This window comes from Heloderma suspectum, chromosome 8 (assembly GCF_057233095.1).
Source record: "Heloderma suspectum isolate Gila_16-S chromosome 8, 16-S_ref, whole genome shotgun sequence".
NCBI classification, from domain to species: Eukaryota; Metazoa; Chordata; class Lepidosauria; order Squamata; family Helodermatidae; genus Heloderma; species Heloderma suspectum.
The window spans coordinates 43,223,932-43,241,969 of NC_139465.1; the positions used below are offsets into that span (position 1 = coordinate 43,223,932).

The 18,038-nt window shown below is 48.3% G+C and overlaps 1 protein-coding gene across 2 annotated transcripts in view; it reads right to left on the bottom strand.

Annotated features, from left to right (window-relative positions):
- Positions 1 to 596: 596 nt before the first annotated feature.
- Positions 597 to 18,038, bottom strand: part of ZNRF1 (zinc and ring finger 1) — a 45,977-nt gene continuing 28,535 nt past the window's right edge. The window contains exons 2-5 of one of the 2 annotated variants that reach the window (XM_084812191.1): positions 17,930 to 18,025; positions 12,712 to 12,817; positions 11,643 to 11,730; positions 597 to 5,358 (exon numbers count right to left, since the gene is read on the bottom strand). In XM_084812191.1, the coding sequence (XP_084668317.1) occupies positions 11,673 to 11,730; positions 12,712 to 12,817; positions 17,930 to 18,025 (260 nt within the window). In that variant the 3' untranslated portion in view covers positions 597 to 5,358; positions 11,643 to 11,672. The other variant, XM_084812190.1, reaches the window with a different exon arrangement.

Below are 18,038 nucleotides of genomic sequence, written 5' to 3' on the forward strand. Positions count from 1 at the left end.
TCAAAGAGATCTTAGGGTAACCAGGCATAGATTTTGGGTAGGAGTGTGAACTCTGTTCAGTTCTGGCACTCAAAACCAAACACCTGAGCTCGGACACCTTTAATTCTAAATGCATGTCTATTTCATCAGGCGCTAGAGTGGTGGAATCTCAGGGTTTTAGAAGAAAAACAAAGCAGGGCACGCAAGCCTGCCCATTCACGCTATAGAGGAATGCAGAACTGTTTAGGGATGGGGGGCCATGTTGCCCCACTAGCACCAGGCCCACTGTAGGCCAGATGACATCAGCGGGCGTGGCCCTGCCCCCAGCCCTTTTTCGTTCTTTTTCTCTTTACTTTGTGGTGGAAGGAGGCACAGAGAAAGGGACCCAGGGCCAGGCCGCCTTGCATCTGAGGCTGGAGAAAGCAGCAGGGATGAGGACTTTCCCACCCAGGGAAGAGTGAGCAGTCTTTGGTGCAGGCAAGCTCAGATCAGAGATAGCAGCAGGGCAATACCTTCCAAGGGGATTCCTCCAGGAGGCAGGGCTTGGAGCCAAGAGGCTACGTGGGCTGGATTGGGGTGCCCATGGGTGGGATTAGGGCCACAGGGCTGATGTTGTGAACTCCTGCTATATAGAATGTAAGGAGGCCTCAGGGTTGGAGTATCTGTGAACCCTGCACAGGCAAAATCCGGTGATGGGGGATTGGGCACTCCACCATCAAGGGCAGGTTGTGTCTTCTCTTGCAACCATGTAAAATTTCTCCCATATTAGGAAGTGGTTGCTATTCCCTCACACGGGGGAAAGGAAGAGGTGCATCCAGAGACATGGTTTGGAATGGAAGTTGCACCTGTTCCTTCTGGTCCTCTCAGTGTCTGTGGGACGGGAAAATGTTTCACTCCTCACTTTTCTCACAGAATGTGCTCTTTCCTCTGTCCCATTAAGAGTCAAGCTTGCTGCTTAAACAAAGCACCTTCCACATAGCTTCATCATGGGTTCTGGGCCTTGGTCAGACAGTCGCTTGACACAACTTTGAAACAGAGGCTACAGTGTTGAACCTCAGGGGCCAAATCTATCCCAAACTGGCCACCTGGGCTTCCCCAGAAGGCCCCCCCTCCCCCTGGTGCGTCCCAGTTCCACCAGCTATTGTTGCCTATTGCTTGGTGATCCGGCTTTTGTGCAGTTTTTCCTCTGGTTCCAAGCGGTTGAAATGCCTCTCCTAAGGCTCAGTCACTGCCAGTAAGAGCTTAAAGCCAAAAATTTGCTATTTTTGATATTTTGGCTGCATCCACCACTGGATTGTGGCCTCTGAGAGCTTCTCTGAAATTGAATTTGGCCCTCAGGCTGAATGAGGTTCAACAGCTTGAGTTAGATCAGCTGTTCCCATTGGCCATGCTGTCTGGGGATGGCAGTTGTAGTTCCACACATCCGGAAGGCACCAGCTTAGGGACAGCTGGTTGAAACAGATACGCTCATTTCCCCCCAGGCTTGGGGCAGAATCACAATCAAGACACTCGTTCTTTTAAATCTGCCACCCAGAGCTCCTTCCTCTGCAAACTGACCGAACCCTTGGCCACATCCTTTCTCACATCGCTTCTGAAGGGTACCCAGGCTTTTTCCAACTTGTGCTGGCCGTCCCAAGAGGAACGACTCCTCTAGCCTAACCCACACAACTCCCCTTGCTCAGCCCAGTAAAAGCCAACCATCAAGCACTAAGCCCAGTGGTGAAGAGGACAGTGTCCAACAGGATAAAGGTACCCCCAAACCCTTCTGTGGTTATTATTAATGTGCCAAATCCTGCCCCCCGTTTTCAGGAATTTTTTCTTTCCATGTGAAGGAGGCATTATCGGCCTCTTTCGCAGGGAGGGGGAGAATTTCGGAGAATGGTCTCCTTGGGGATGGGGACAGGGTTTCCACATACCTTTTAAAAAATGTAGGCAATTCTTGAGGGGTCTTCTTTCGATTTCTTTAAAAAAATACCCCCTGCACTTGCAGGAGCCCAGGACACTTCTCCAGCCCAGCAGTTCTTTCTGAACTCTCAGGAGACCATGTGACCTCGTTCTCTCCAATAGGCATTCAAGAACTCCCAGCTGGAGAAGAGTCCTGGGTTCCTGCAAGTGCAGGGGGTGTTTTTTTAAAAAAGAAAGACCCCTCAACAACCGCCTACACTTAAAAAAAGTATGTGGCAACCCTGTCCCCCTCCCCAAGGAGAAAATTCTCCAAAATTCTCACCTCTCCTAGCCTTTCACCAGTTTTTGTTTTGCCTCCATTTCTGCACGAAATGCCAAAAATGGAAGAATTTAGATTTTCGGCACAGCACTAGTTATTACTTAGCAGTGAGTCACAATAAGAAGCAGCAAAAGATGCAGCCACCCCTGGGAAAAGGCACTTGATTTTCAGTGGGAGAATGCTGGAAACCGAATTGTTACCTGGTGTGTGAAAGAGATACTGTAGCCATAGAAGGCAGGGATGTGCATAGGATGCAATATGTGTGGAAAAGCTGCGGACAGTGGAACCAGTTGTGGAATCGTGCTTCCTGAGTCTCAGCTATAACGTTCAGGAAACACAACTTTCTAGCCCATGGTGGTGAACTCCTGCTTGGAGTTGTGTGGGTGACACCTGTTGACTCTTCAAAGCCAGAGAACATAGCTGAACAAGACTTTCAGCATTCAAGGGCTGGGGATCCAGTGCCCCATATGCCTGCTTGGTCCCCACCCCCCGTACACACAGGAGGAGGAGCAATAACAGCAGAGTACACTATGCCGGAGATGGCTCCATCTGCAGAAATGTACGCAAGACCCAGCGGTTTAAAGCCACACAGACCTGGCTGCAGCATCCTGCCTCCCTAACGGCTGCGCTGATCAACAGTAACATTACAAAAGGCTGTGAGCTTGCAGCCAAGGAACTGGCTGGCTATTTTGAATTCAGCCCCACCTCTGCTGCTACTTGCCCCTTGTTGCCTTCTTAGGGTTGCCAGCTCACGATGCAACTGCAGAATTCCCTCATCAAGGTCTAGAGTAGCCTTCCTCAACCAGATGCCTTCCAGTTGTTTTGGACAATATAGTATTCCTGACCATTGGCCAGGCTGGCCAGGGCTGATGGCAGTTGCAGTCCAACACATCTGGAGGGTGCCAGGTTGGGGAAGGCTGGCCCTGAGCCCAGACCCAGGGCTACCATGTGCTTTGGCTCCTTTCCACCAATAATGCACAGTCCACCTCAGCCCTAAGCCCTGCATATGACCTCCACTTTGCGGGCCGTGGTCAAAAGGTTTGCTCCACTTCTTTCATCCACCCTGACTCTCTGCCCCCACCGCCACATTTTGGGCTAGGTTGCACAACATGACAGCCTACCATGTCTTAATCTGGCCGCGGGGGCTGCCGCGGTGTGCTGGGCGCCTGGCTTACTGTGGCTTGTGTGAATCTGGGCGGCATGGCTTGGTGGGAGTGGGCAGCAACCCAATCACAGCCCATGGCCTATTTGAGGGCTGCTGCCCACTCCAACAAGCCACGCTGCCTGGGTTTGCCTGACATCGCCACCCACACCAGTAGGGGCAATTATGGAAATAAGCCACAGTGCCTTCTTTCCCATGCCACGATTGGGTCTCTCTCTCTCTCTTCTTCCCTCTTTAATCCATGTCCCCCCAATCTTAGCCACCATGAGGTCTCTTCAAAGCTCCCTCTCGACTGTGCTTTTTTCAAATCAGTCTCCTCTGCCCTTTTCCTCAAGCTTCCCCACACCCTGCCACCATTCATTTCTTCAGGTCCTTTCTTGGTGTGTCGTCTACCCTTTGCCCTTCTATCTTGTCCCGGGCTCCTTGTCTTTTCGCTTCCTTAGGGCACAGGGGCTTCTTTCTAGTTCTCAGCCATCCTGTGTGAGGTTTTAATCCCAGCCAAACAGACTTTTCCATCGCTCAAAGAAACTGACTGCAAACTGCTCTGCTCTCTGAGCAACTGAACATTCCATGCCATCATAGATTAGTAGGGTTGGAAGGGGCCTATAAGATCGAGTCCAACCCGACAGCAGCTCAGCCAATCAATGGCAGAAGCTTCAGTGTCACAAGCACATATTCATGGCAGGACACACCTCTGACATTACACGCTGCTTCATGTGTAGACGTACCCCCTCCAAGCGCTTGCTTTACTGTCTAGCTGGCCATGATAGGGATTTCTTACCTTGTGGTGACATTTCAAGGTTCAAAGAAGAAGAAAAAACCCAGCTGTAGACATATGATTGGTAAAGTACACACTCACCATTTCCCGAGCCAATCTGACAACTAAGAATACAACTGAAATAAAATAACGGTGACTATTTTATTGAACATTATTTAATACCATATCAAAACACCTTGACTAATAGGGGAAGTTTCCCTTCCCAAGCTTTGAATGTTTTTTTTTTTATTTTTTAAAGTTTTTCTTTTTACTATATAAATACAGATACCTTTCCTGCTGGATGGAAGCTACCTGCAGGGGCTTTTCCCATGGCTGAGACGGTCTCTGCTTCGTGCTCAAATGTGGATTGGTGAAGGGGTGTGTGTGTGTTGTTTAAGAAAAATCGCTGTTTATTTTCCACACAGGGCTGAGAAAGTTTCGGGCATCTTAGCAGGACACTTGTGAATGGCAACAGCTCTTCAGAATGCCCCCAAAGCCGCTCCGGAGCGGGGAGTTCAAACCGAGACTAAGAGGAAGGAAAAGCCAGGGGACTTTTGGCAATGAGGTGGGTTGTCCCCCAGGCAAGGCAGAGGGGCGCAGAGGGGAGAGAAGAGAAAGGTCTTGGGAAATTCAGCTCCTCAACTGCCAGAGTGGCTCTGGCTGGGAGGCCACGAGGATGCAGTCTTGTAAACATCACCAGGAACACACATCAGTTGACACAAAATGGCTGTTTTGTAAACACTTGAAAGACAAACCTACAACGCCTTCAAAAAACGTGACAGAAAATGCCCTTTCCTCCTCAGGATGTGGGTAGGCAGGCCAGGGGGGTGGGGAGGGGTTCTCTTCTTGTTCTGAGGGGGAAAAGGAGTGGGAGGGAACCACCACCACCCTGTCAGTGCAAAGGTGTGACCTGCGTGTGGCAGGAGGAGGGCCGGGTTCTTGTCAGATGGCAGCGACTCTCATGCTCCGTTTGGCTAGCGGCCGGGTCTGGCCCAAACATCATGGCGCCGTGGGAGGGGGATAGCTGTTGGCCTCGGGTGCTGCAGCGCTCCTCTCTTCCCCTGTTGGCAGTGGCCGAGGTTGGGCCCTGCAAAGGCCACGGCTCCTCTTTGGGGGTCTTGTCTGCCCTTTTTTAAAGTTGAGAAGTTAACACAAAGGCCCCAGACTGTCATCCCAGTAGGTTCCAGAGCTCGCTTGGAGAAGGTTGGGTGTGGGAAGGATGGATGGTGGGGTGACCTGTTGAGAGAAAAAGCAGGATCAGTGCCCGGCAGGTGCACAGAGAGGACTCCAGGATCTTAGAAGCAAACCTCCTCACTTCCCGGCTTGCTCAGGAAACAAATCCATTGATACAACTTTATAAAAACCATTGCCACATCCTCCCCCACATCAGCAACTGCTTCTGTCTTCACGGTTATGATTACTCAAGTACAAGTTGCTGCACTTGCTTATGATTTTTTATGCCACAAAAGGACCAGAGAAGGATGCATTAAAATGGGTGGGCAACAAGTAGATTTGGATCTACTGGTAGACTTCTGGATGATTCGCAGTAGACTGACAAGGACTCCCAGTTGTTTAACAGCAGCAGCAACGAAGGGACTCACCTCCCACCCGAAATTATGCTGCAGAAATGAAGTATGCTTGGGGTAACCACAGCGGGTTTGTTTTTGGAAGGACTGTGAGCGCCATCCGATTTTGGTATTAAAAAACAAATGCCTGGGCTCAGAATCCTTCATTTCTGCAGGCGCTTCCAGATGGAGGGCTCCTAGTGCGAGCAACTGAAATACATGAGGTTATATCCAGTATCTGTTCCGCTTAGAGCAGACCCATTGAAATGAATGGGGCTTAAGACAGACCAACGTTGGATACAACCCACTGTGCAGATACTACATGTTTTTTAAAAATCTGGTAAGAAAACAAATGGAAGAAGTGGTGGGGAAAGATGGGGGGGGTGTTTACAAGTAGAAGACTCCATCATCTGGATCCCTCGTCAAATTATGCGAAGAAGGCAGGCTGATTACATAGTGACTGCACAATAATGGCTCGGTCTAGAAGCACTCGTGGTCTTCATCTTTTGCACTAGGTTCTTGCTGGTGGATGTCAGGGTCATAGTAAGACAGATCCCACAAGCCTGAGATCTGCCAGCCCCTGCAGCCGAAGCACAACCCTGGCAGGAGAACTTCAACCACTGACGCCTCTGGGACTCCCTCCTTTCTCGTGTGTTCCGCTCTTGTGCAATATCTGCTCTATCTGATATTGACTGGATTTGCAACCCCCTGGGCCCTGCGGCTGGGACTTGGGTCTCTTCCCCCACGAGAGCTGTCATTTCAGCTTCTGCCCCATGCTTGCTCTCTCCATCCTGCCTGGCAGCCTTTGTGGGCTGGCAGTGGTCGAACTGTGCAGCTAGCATGGGAATCCCTGCACAGCTAGGGCACGGAAACTAGCAGGGGACTAGGGAAAGCTCTCGGCTTTGGAGCTATGCAGCGAGCGGTAATGATTTGGGTGCTCAGGCTGGGTTCAAACCAAACCATGCGTTAAGTTGAGACACGTGGCTCTAAGCGGGTTGGATACACAAGTGCAGGTTCATAGAATAGTAGGGTTGCACGGGGCCTGCAAGGCCATCAAGTCCAACCCCCTGGTTGAACCCAGAATCATGGGGACAGAGTGAGTTGTATATCCCATGCAACTAGTTTCCTATTTTGAGCACAGTGTAGGTGGGAACTCCTACCTTCTTCAGGGACTTTCCCCAAATGCCTGGATGCATGCTAGCACATCCAACTGAGAGGACAAGAAGCCACATAAGCTTAGAGGAAGGGGAATATTCTGGAGCAAAGGAAGGATGTGAATGATGAGAAAGGCCTGGCTCTTGAGATACATACAACACTAAAAACTAAGGGGAATTTAAACTTAACAAACAACAACCGGGGAACTCTCACCACAAGATGAGAAATCTCCTATTGTGGTTATACCAATAAATGCACCCTGTGTTGTGAAACAAGTACAAGCTTTCAGTAGAAGAAAATTGAAATCCTTTTTCTGTGCCTGATTTTATAACACTGAAATGTGTTTCTAAACCCAGTGTAACCTGGGGGGAAATAGCAGAGAACAGGGTACCATGCAGCAAAACACCCTGCAAACCTTGGTGAGTCAACTCAAAATGTGTCAGCTTCCCAAGTGGTAGACAGTAAGGCGGGGCTAGGCAGTGTGATCATCACCATATCCCAGAAACATGTTTTCACTTTTTGCAGTAGAACACAGAATGTACCTGTTAATTTGAACATCAGTTCATTGTTTTAAACAAAATTGATTATCCTACGTCACATGACCAAAGGGTACTTTTGCTAAATAATTCTAAAAAGTTATAAATCCCTTATACGGCCATTCAGTCCTTGAGATCATCTGGTGAGGCCCTCCTGAGGTCTGCCCCATGGTTCTCTGGAACAAGGCCTTCAATGTGGTGGCACCTAGTATGTGGAATGACCTCCCCCACTGAGCTTAGACATGTGTGGACTACTCTCAGTTTTAGTAACACGTTGAAGACACTTCTGCTTATGCAAGTCTTCCCAGAGTAGCTTCATCTTCCATCTATGTTATTCTTGTGGGTGTGTACATACCCCCTTCATGGATCACTGCCTTGTTGTGGCGAAGGGGCTTGCGTAACTCAGTGAAGCCATAAGCTATGCCGTGCAGGGCCACCCAAGACGGACAGGTCATGGCAGAGAGTTCTGACAAAATGTGGTCCACTGGAGAAGGAAATGGCAACCCACTCCAGTATTCTTGCCAAGAAAACCCCATGGAACGTATCACAAGGCTAAAAGAGATGACGCCGGAAGATGAGCCCCTCAGGTCGGAAGGTGTCCAATATGCTACTGGGGAAGAGCAGAGGGTATTTCCAAGTAGCGCCAGAAAGAGTGAAGCGGCTGGGCCAAACCCGAAAGGACACTCAGCTGTGGATGTGTCTGGTGGTGAAAAGAAAATCCGATGCTGTAAAGAACAATATTGTTTAGGAACCTGGAATGTCAGATCAATGAATCAAGGTAAGCTGGAGGTGGTCAAACATGAGATGGCAAGATTGAACATCGACATCTTGGGAATCAGTGAACTAAAATGGACAGGCATGGGCAAATTTAATTCAGGTGACCATCATATCTACTATTGTGGGCAAGAATCCCTTAGAAGAAATGGAGTAGCACTCATAGTCAACAAAAGGGTGGGAAAAGCAGTACTGGGGTACAATCTTAAAAATGATAGAATGATCTCAGTACGAATCCAAGGCAAACCATTCAACATCACAGTAATTCAAGTCTATGCCCCAACCACTGATGCCGAAGAAGCTGAGGTTGATCGGTTCTATGAAGACCTACAACACCTTCTAGAACTAACACCAAAAAAAGATGTCCTCTTCATCATAGGGGATTGGAATGATAAAGTAGGAAGTCAAGAAATCACCGGGATAACAGGCAGGCATGGCCTTGGTGTACAAAATGAAGCAGGACAAAAGCTAATAGTTTTGCCAAGAGAACATGCTGATCATAGCAAACACTCTTTTCCAACAGCACAAGAGGCGACTCTACACATGGACGTCACCAGATGGTCAATATCGAAATCAGATTGATTATGTCCTTTGCAGCCAAAGATGGAGAAGCTCCATACAGTCAGTAAAAACAAGACCTGGAGCTGACTGTGGCTCAGATCATGAGCTGCTTCTTGCAAAATTTCGGCTTAAATTGAAGAACGTCAGGAAAACCACTAAACCGTTCAGGTATGACCTAAATCCTATCCCTGATGAATATACAGTGGAGGTGAGGAATAGATTTCAGGGATTAGACCTGATAGACAGAGTGCCTGAGGAACTATGGACGGAGGTCCGTAACATTGTTCAGGAGGCAGCAACGAAATCCACCCAAAGAAAAAGAAATGCAAGAAAGCAAAGTGGCTGTCTGATGAGGCTTTACAAGTAGCTCACGAAAGAAGGGAAGCGAAAAGCAAGGGAGAAAGGGGAAGATATAGCCAACTGAATGCAGAGTTCCAGAGAATAGCAAGGAGAGACAAGAAGGCCTTCTTAAATGAACAATGCAAAGAAATCGAGGAAAACAACAGAATGGGAAAGACTAGAGATCTCTTCAAGAAAATTGGAGATCTCAAGGGAACGTTTTGTGCAAAGACGGGCATGATAAAGGACAAAGAAGGCAGGGACCTAACAGAAGCAGATGAGATTAAGAAGAGGTGGCAAGAATACACAGAGGAACTATACAGGAAAGATCTGAATGTCCCTGATAGCCATGATAGTGCGGTCACTGAACTTGAGCCGGACATCCTCGAGAGTGAAGTCAAGTGGGCCTTAGGAAGCATTAGTAACAACAAAGCTAGCGGAGATGACAGTATTCCAGCCGAGCTATTTAAAATCCTAAAAGATGATGCTGTTCAAGTGCTGCATTCAATATGCCAACAAATCTGGAACACTCAACAGTGGCCACAAGACTGGAAAAGGTCAGTTTACATTCCAATTCCAAAGAAGGGCAACGCCAAAGAGTGTTCAAACTACCGCACCATTGCGCTCATTTCACATGCCAGCAAGGTGATGCTCAAAATCCTACAAGCTAGGCTTCATCAGTATGCGAACCGAGAACTACCGGAAGTACAAGCTGGGTTTCGAAGAGGCAGAGGAACTAGAGATCAAATCGCCAACATTCGCTGCATCATGGAGAAAGCAAGAGAATTCCAGAAAAACGTCTATTTCTGCTTCATTGACTACGCTAAAGCCTTTGATTGTGTGGATCACAACAAACTGTGGCAAATTCTGAAAGTGATGGGAGTACCAGACCACCTTACCTGTCTCCTGAGAAACCTGTACGAGGGTCAAGAAGCAACAGTAAGAACCAGAGATGGAACAACCGATTGGTTCAAAATTGGGAAAGGAGTACGACAAGGCTGCATATTGTCACCCTGCTTATTTAACTTATATGCAGAGTACATCATGAGAAATGCCGGGTTGGATGAATCAGAGGTCGGAATTAAGATTGCTGGGAGAATTATCAACAACCTCCGATATGCGGACGATACCACCCTAATGGCAGAAAGCGAAGAGGATCTCAAGAGCCTCTTGTTGAGGGTGAAAGAGGAGAGTGCAAAAGCTGGTTTGAAACTCAACATTAAAAAAACGAAGATCATGGCATCTGGCCCCATCACTTCCTGGCATATAGAAGGGGAAGAAATGGAAGCAGTGACAGATTTTACTTTCTTGGGCTCCAAGATCACCGCAGACGGTGACTGTAGCCATGAAATTAAAAGACGCTTGCTCCTTGGGAGGAAAGCTATGGCCAACCTAGACAGCATAGTAAGAAGCAGAGACATCACCTTGCCGACAAAAGTCCGTCTAATCAAAGCTATGGTTTTCCCAGTAGTAATGTATGGCTGTGAGAGCTGGACTATAAGGAAGGCTGAGCGCCGAAGAATTGATGCTTTCGAACTGTGGTGCTGGAGAAGACTCTTACGAGTCCCCTGGACTGCAAGGAGGTCAAATCAGTCCATCCTAAAGGAAATCAACCCTGAGTGCTCATTGGAAGGACAGATAATGAAGCTGAAGCTCCAATATTTTGGCCACCTAATGCGAAGAGAAAACTCCCTGGAAAAGACCCTGATGCTGGGAAAGACTGAAGGCAAAAGGAGAAGGGGACGGCAGAGGATGAGATGGCTAGATAGCATCACGGATGCAATGAATATGAACTTGAGCACGCTCCGGGAGAGAGCGCAGGACAGGAAGGCCTGGCGTGCTATGGTCCATGGGGTCACGAAGAGTCGGACACGACTGAACGACTGAACAACAACAACAACAACAACAACATACAATATATTCTATGTATTGGTTTTATATTTTTATATTTTTCCGTTTTGTGATTTGAAATCTGTAGAAATAAGCAGTTTATAAATACTCATAAACAAACAAGGTGTTCACTCCACTAAGGGTGTATCCTGCTATTTGTTCATTGCAGCACAGACAGTAATAGTGAGGCTCAGTAGTGTGCAAAAATATGCTCCAAGTATTACCAGAAAAATTTACCCAAAGATTAGCAAGTTTGGCAAATGTAAGCCAGGGGCATTTATGAGAGTTTACTTCCAGTTTGCAACTCATGTAGACAAATCAGATTCACAAATTGCAAAGCTATCCAAATATTGTGTTTCTGTTCAGTGATCACTGGCAGATTTTGTTAGTCAGCTGATGATATCTCTTTTAATTTCTATACATATAATACATTTGATTGTTTAGGGATTCATCTGTCTGGTAAACAATGACCCAGGAATTGTTAATTTTTTGTTATAAAGCTGTTGGGTTTGGTAACCTTTTCATTTATATAGTGTGTATTCATCTACTGCCTTGTGCTTGTTTCTGTTTCGCTAAAGTTTTCTATGTTTAAACTATTAAGCTGAAATCCCATGCATGTTTAGACAGAAAAAAAGTTCTACATCTCCCAGCATGCCCCAGCCAGCCAAGAGATTTCTGACCCAAGCCAGCAAACCCTCACCTTGGGAGAGGTCAGCGAGCATCGCCAGGGTCAATCCGAGGGGTGTTCCGGGCAGGATCTGTTCACTTCAAACCAGGAATCTATACAACTGCAGAAGAGAAGGTGGGTGTGTCAGAAAAGGATCCATCACTATGCATCATTAGGGCTGGTGCCAGGCTCTTCGCAAGGGAGCTCCTTTGAGGCTCAGCACCTGCCCAAACTTGACAAAAGAAATTGGACAAGGAACAGCATCACTGTACTGGCACAAAACACAAGGATCTAGGGGAAGAAGGAGCACCTGTGGGAGTCCTGAAGCCGTTATGGTTTTTAAGGTTGCTTTTACTGTTTTACTATGTTTTTATTTAATTGCTTTATGAGTTTTTTGTAAACTGCCTTGGTTGGCTTCAGAAAGGCGGTATAGAAATACCACAAACAAATAAATCTATAATAATAAAAGAGGATGTGTGCCTGTCCTTCTTTAGTGCCATAGCACCAAGACCATGAAACCTAGATACCTGAAACTTGGTATGCATGCTAAGGGGACCCTAGAGTGGTTATTTTGTTTTTAAAATGCACTAATTATTTAAATTAATTTTAATGTGTCTGCGTGGTGCAAGTGTGCAGTTACATCTTCAGCCACTAGGGTGAAGACTTCCCTAACTAGCACAGTCTGAAGCCAGGGGAGATTAGTGGGCTGTGTTTTAGGCCTGCCCCGCCCCTGCTGTGGGGCAGCCCCTCCTAAGGGGGATGGAGTGGACAGACCTCTCCCTCAGGGGGCTACAGGGGTTGACCGTGGCAGGGGACGCGTCTAGGGGCAGGCAGCAGGCATGCCTTCACTCAGGCAGGGCGGGCACAACGTGCCCAGCTCTGACCGTTGTGTAAGCTTGCTTGAAGGCTTCTCCGTATCAACGAAAGGCGATTTCAACCTGTGCGAAGCCAGGTCCATTCGCCAGTAAATAACAAATAAATATGGGGGTGCTGCAGGACAGGCCCGGGCATTTCCGGGAGCCCTGTATAAGCCAAGCCAACGTTACCCCACCTCAGGGACTTCCCAGAGAGGAGGCTGAACAAAGCCTTCTTCATACTCTACCTCTTGTGGTAAATGCACAGGCAGGGAAGGCGAGCTATTGTGTCCCCCTGCAGGAGCTCCTCCAGGCAGATGACACACTCGCCTGCATCCTTTGTCAGCACGTCATCTGCAGGGACAGAGAGAGAGAGAGAGGCGGGCAGAAATCAGCTCCTCCTCTTCGCCAACATTCCCCTCTCGAAAGGGAGACCAAGGCCCATAACACAGGGAAGACAGCCCTGCTTCCCTCGGCAGCCACCTCGTGAAGAACTGCTCCCTCGCTCATTTGTGCCGAGTCAGAACAGCCTCCAAGCCATCCGGTTTTGGAAAAAGTAGTTCTGCCTCTCTTTTAGACCACAAAAGGACTTATGCAGGCATGTGCAAACACGTGGGCTACTGACACTTGTGACTTCTTTGCACAATGAGTCTTGAGCATGAGCTAAGACGGTGCCTGTTCCTGCCATGTCTACTGAAATGCTGCACCTCTATTGAAAAGAGGACTTTTCTGGCAGATGTCGGGTGGTTATCGCTGGAGACTTGGGCCTAGTTCATAGAAAAGAATAGTAGGGTTGGAAGGGGCCCACAAGGCCATCGAGCTCAACCCCCTGCTCAATGCAGGAATCCAAGTCAGAGCATCCCCGACAGATGGCTGTCCAGCCTCATCTTGAATGCCTCCAGTGTGAGACATTCAAGATGAGTGAGAACTAGACTTGGGCCTAGTTCTCACAAAGATGGTAAAACCTGTGCCCAGACTGTATTTCTTCGGACTACAGGTGAGGGCTCACATGAGGAAGGCCCACTTTCTCAGCAAAAAAACCACATTCATACACAAAGATAGTGTGTCAGTGAGAAGGCCTCTAACCTAGCTTTCGATATGGCGGAGCGTGTCTGTGGAAGGTTTTTTCCCCCCATAAAGGAACGTCCCATAATGTGAGGTCTCACCTGCAGTGGCACCTTCCTGACACAGGTTTACTGCCTCAGGGAGGACCAAAGAACATGTTACTTAAAAAACATAGCTAGCCTTTCCCCCTTCATTTCCTCTAGAGTAAGCGCTGGGATCCTGATCTGGACAGAGATCAGTATGAGGGGGTAGGGAAGCTTTAACCCTTCCCCCCTGCTGCAGTCTGGATCAAGGCCCCAACACCTGCAGCAGTGATCCATTAAAAGATTCCATTTGTTTTAATGGATCACTATTTGGCAATATAAATTGCAGGCATGGAGGGCCTTGACCCAGACCGCAGCAGATGGGAAAGGGTTAAATACCCCTCTATTTCTATGCTGGCTGGGGATTAGGGAATTGCTGTCTAACTCATCTGGCAAGCACCAGGCTGGGAAAGGTCAGGAAGAGCCAGAGGCTGCATGGCTTCAGGACAACAGCAAGTTGCGTAGTCATGGCTGAGCCCTGTCAGACACATCAAGCGGCAGCCCTCTGGGATTTGCCCCCAGCACAAGCTGAACGCATCTAGGATGGAAGGATAGCCACCACTTTTCTTGGCCAGGGAGAAGAGGACAAAAAACCCTCTGCAAAAAAATAGTGGCGGGAGGGAAGAACTGTTCAACAGACAACTGATTACTTTACAATGTCAGCATCTTAGTGCGAGCTGTGTGGGTCTCAAAAACCAGCATACAAAGACAACTAGACTGTAAAATATAGGAAGGCAGCCTGTGAGTTATATCCAATGTACAAGCCTGAAGAGAAGTCCCATGTTTTGCAGACTAGTTTATTTGATGGCTGCTTCAAATGTTAACAGTTTTCCTACTCTGAAAGCAGGTTGTATAGGAAAACAGCAGGGAAACAGCATAAGAACATAAGAAGAGCTTTGCTGGATCAGACCAAGGGTTCATCTAGTCCAGCATTCTGTTCGCACAGTGGCCAATCAGCTCCCTAAGGGAAACCCACAAGGAGGACGCACAAACAGTGACAGGCAACTTGGTGCCTTCCAGATGTTTTGGGCTATAACTCCCATGAAGACTGGGAACGATGGGAGTTGTAGCCCAAAACATCTGGAGGGCACTAGGTTGCCTAACCCTGATGCAGATAGGCCTCGATGCAGACTATATATCCATTCTGTTAATTGTGCATGCAATTCAAGGGAAGCCTAGGCTATCCCATTCAAGGGTTCTGACCAGTGCCTAGATGGCACAAAGACATGATGTGTTGGACTACCACTGGCTGTGCTGACTGGGAATGGTGGGAGATGTATAGCACATCTGGAGGGCACCAGGTTGGGGAAGGCTGCACTAAGGGTGCCCCATTTAAACTTAGCTTAGCTTCCCTACACAGATGTTGGGGTGTGTCTGCTCCACTCATGACAGTGACTTTCCCATCAAGACAACTCGATATTCCAAGCAACCTAGTGCAACCTGATAATTAAATCTTAAATTGCATCTTTTAAACACACCTCACTCAACTGCGAACATTACTAGTCTGATGAAGCTAATCTTGCTGGTGTTCCAAAAAGCATCCTTCCATGAACAAAGAGAAATGGAGCTCAGACCGTGGATGTAGCTACTGAGGTGGGGTGAAAAATTTTCTAGGGCTTATTCATTCTGTGGAAAAAATTCCATCTCATAAGTTCATTAGCAACAATGAATGGATGCCAATTACAAATACAATACCTTGGAAGTTTCAAAGTTGTAATTTGGCTTTTTCAGGAGACTGAGTATTCCAATAAAAAATTCTGTGTAATATAAGACTTAAATTACATTAAGTGTGCTTTAAAGTTTTTCCTCAAATTATTTCAGGTCAAATGCAAATGGTGTGTTGAGAATCAAGCCACAGCTGCACACATGTCTGAGGGTAAACAGAAAAAACTCAGGAACAAACTAACTCAACATCTGTAAGGTCACATGTTTGGAAGCTCAGACCATTGTTTGAGTTCTAAACTGTGGTTAGCACAATCATGGTTTGCTGTGGCATTTGTGTCAAACCACTCTGTAATTGTGGGAGCTTTACTGCAACCTTTGCCCAGTTTGTTTGTTTCTTTGTTTATACTTGTTTGGCTATCGCACTTCTAATACATTTAGGGCACATGTTATAGAGTGTTCATTTTATAGAACATACCTTGATTATTCACTCTGAGAATTTATTATTCAGTCTGGGAATACTAATTTCAGGAGACTCTTTCTATTCTCCCACCAGGTAAGCTAGCAAATTTAAGAAGATCCAGAACACTACCACCAATATGGCCTTCTTAGACATGAAGCAATAGCTTTTTTTTTCTTTTTTAAATGTGAAGTGTGCATATTTAAAGAATTGTGATCTGTATGCAGTGTGGCAAAAGAACCTTTTGTGCGGTTGCAATAGTTAAGGATGCACAAAATCTAATCAATGGGTTAGAAGGCAGTGGAATTGATTAGAAGATCTTTAATTGGTTGACAGTCCTAATAATGCAACGTGCTACTCCTCCTGAACTCTCCCAATACAAGCCAAGAAAGCTGGTCAGTCCATACCAAAAGGCATCAAAGGAAACTGGCTCATGAAGTCAGCATTCCATTGTCCTCGCCTTGAACGCAATTCAGTGAAAACCCTCCTTTGCTTTACGACTCCAAAAATAAGCAATAAAGGTGACAGCAACGTAATTTTGTGTGTGTGATTGGGGGGGGGGGGATGGCAGTGTTGCTAAGCACCGAGGTTTTGCTTTCAGAAATCCTACTCCCCCTGCATTGTCTGACCTGACACAACCCTGTGTAGGAGCATGCTGGCTGCATGCCAAGGGTTCACAGATGGGGAGGGGGAGAGAAGAAAGGGACCGTCGTAGCGGGAGTGGAAGGAGGCAGGGAGGGACGGGAAACCAGCTGCGCTTGCTCGCATCCCGTCCCGTCCTCCAGCACCTCTGCACAAGGCACCTCTGCTCCGGCCCCGCTCACTTTGGCAGGCCGAGGCGTTTCTGGGGGTGGAGCTGCCCTTCCTATCGCAGGCTGCTGCCAGCAGGCTGGGGAAGGCCTGGCCGTGATGCTGAGCAGCCGGCTCCTCCCCCTGACCTGATTTCTAGCTCACAGCCCGGGAGCTGCCTGGCGCCATCTCTGCCAGCGCAGCCTGGGCGGATCCCCTGCTACGTCAGGGGCACTGTGGGATGCACGCAGCCTGGCACCGACAGCGGGAGCAGGTGCCAGTCAATCCACTGGGCCCCTCGCTGCGGAGGCAAGCACGCTCGTTTCGGGGGGGGAGGGGGGAGTCCGCCCCTCGCCAAGCCTAGAGCGAGCCAGGCCCCAACAGAGCAACTTGCAGCAGCGCTGGGCAAGGCTGATGCTCTACTTCTGCCACCCTGAGACAGGCAGGAGGACACCGGCTCTGGGCACAGGGCTGAACAAGTCACACTGGGTTACTGGGCTACACCCATGGTCCATGCTCCCCCCTCCCCCCGCCACAAGCCCGACCGGAGGTAGGGAACCTGTCGCCCTCCAGATGTTGCTGCAATACAACTCCTATCATCCCTGACAATCGGGCGCGCTGGCAGAGATGACGGGAGTTGTAGTCCATAGCACTTAATCAGGGGTAGGGAGCCTGTGACCCTTCAGATGTCGCTGCATTACAACTCTCATCACCCGCAAACACTGGTTGTGTTCGCCGGGGCTGATGGGACTGCAGTTCAACAACATCTGGAGTACCACAACTTGCCCGCCCCTGTGCTAGACCACATGGAAACTATGAACAGGCAATTCCTTTCAACACTGGACTCCTCCCGAGTACCACATCAAAAAACCCCTCAGCTGAAAAATTAAGAAATCCCAGCATCTCTGCCCACTTGCACATATTTTTGCGACCATGAACCATATTGCATAACGCTGGCTTAGCCACCCCTCATAACAGGATTTGGCCTTTTTTGGTGCGTAATTTTGTTTTGCTTTATGGCACATAGCCCTGAGCAACACAGGGGAGGCCAGCAGAAGAAGCCCAGTCTGGGAGGGCAGGACTCTGTTAGACACCTTGCAGGACAGCTTACACCAGCCTTCTCTAACCAGGAGCCCTCTATATGTGCTGGACTACAACTCCCAAGATGCTGGCTGGGGGTTTATGGGAGTTGCAGTCCCACAACTCCCATAAACACAACTCCCATAAACACAAGTAGAGAGCTTACATGAAAGGCAGCGAGAAAGGGGAACTGGCTGGGAATACATGCTGGCCACAAACCGGATAGAGGGGGCTCTACCTTCCAAGGAACGTCCCAAAGCAGTTGCCCCAAGCAGCATCCACCAATGCTACCACTCAGCCCAGCAGCAGGAGCCCCGGCTGACTTACCGTTGTAGGAGAGGCGGGGCTTGCTCAGACACATGATAAAGTGCATTTCCATTTCATCGGAAGCCACGGATTTGGAGCAAATGGGGCACTTGAATCCTGGAAAGGAGCA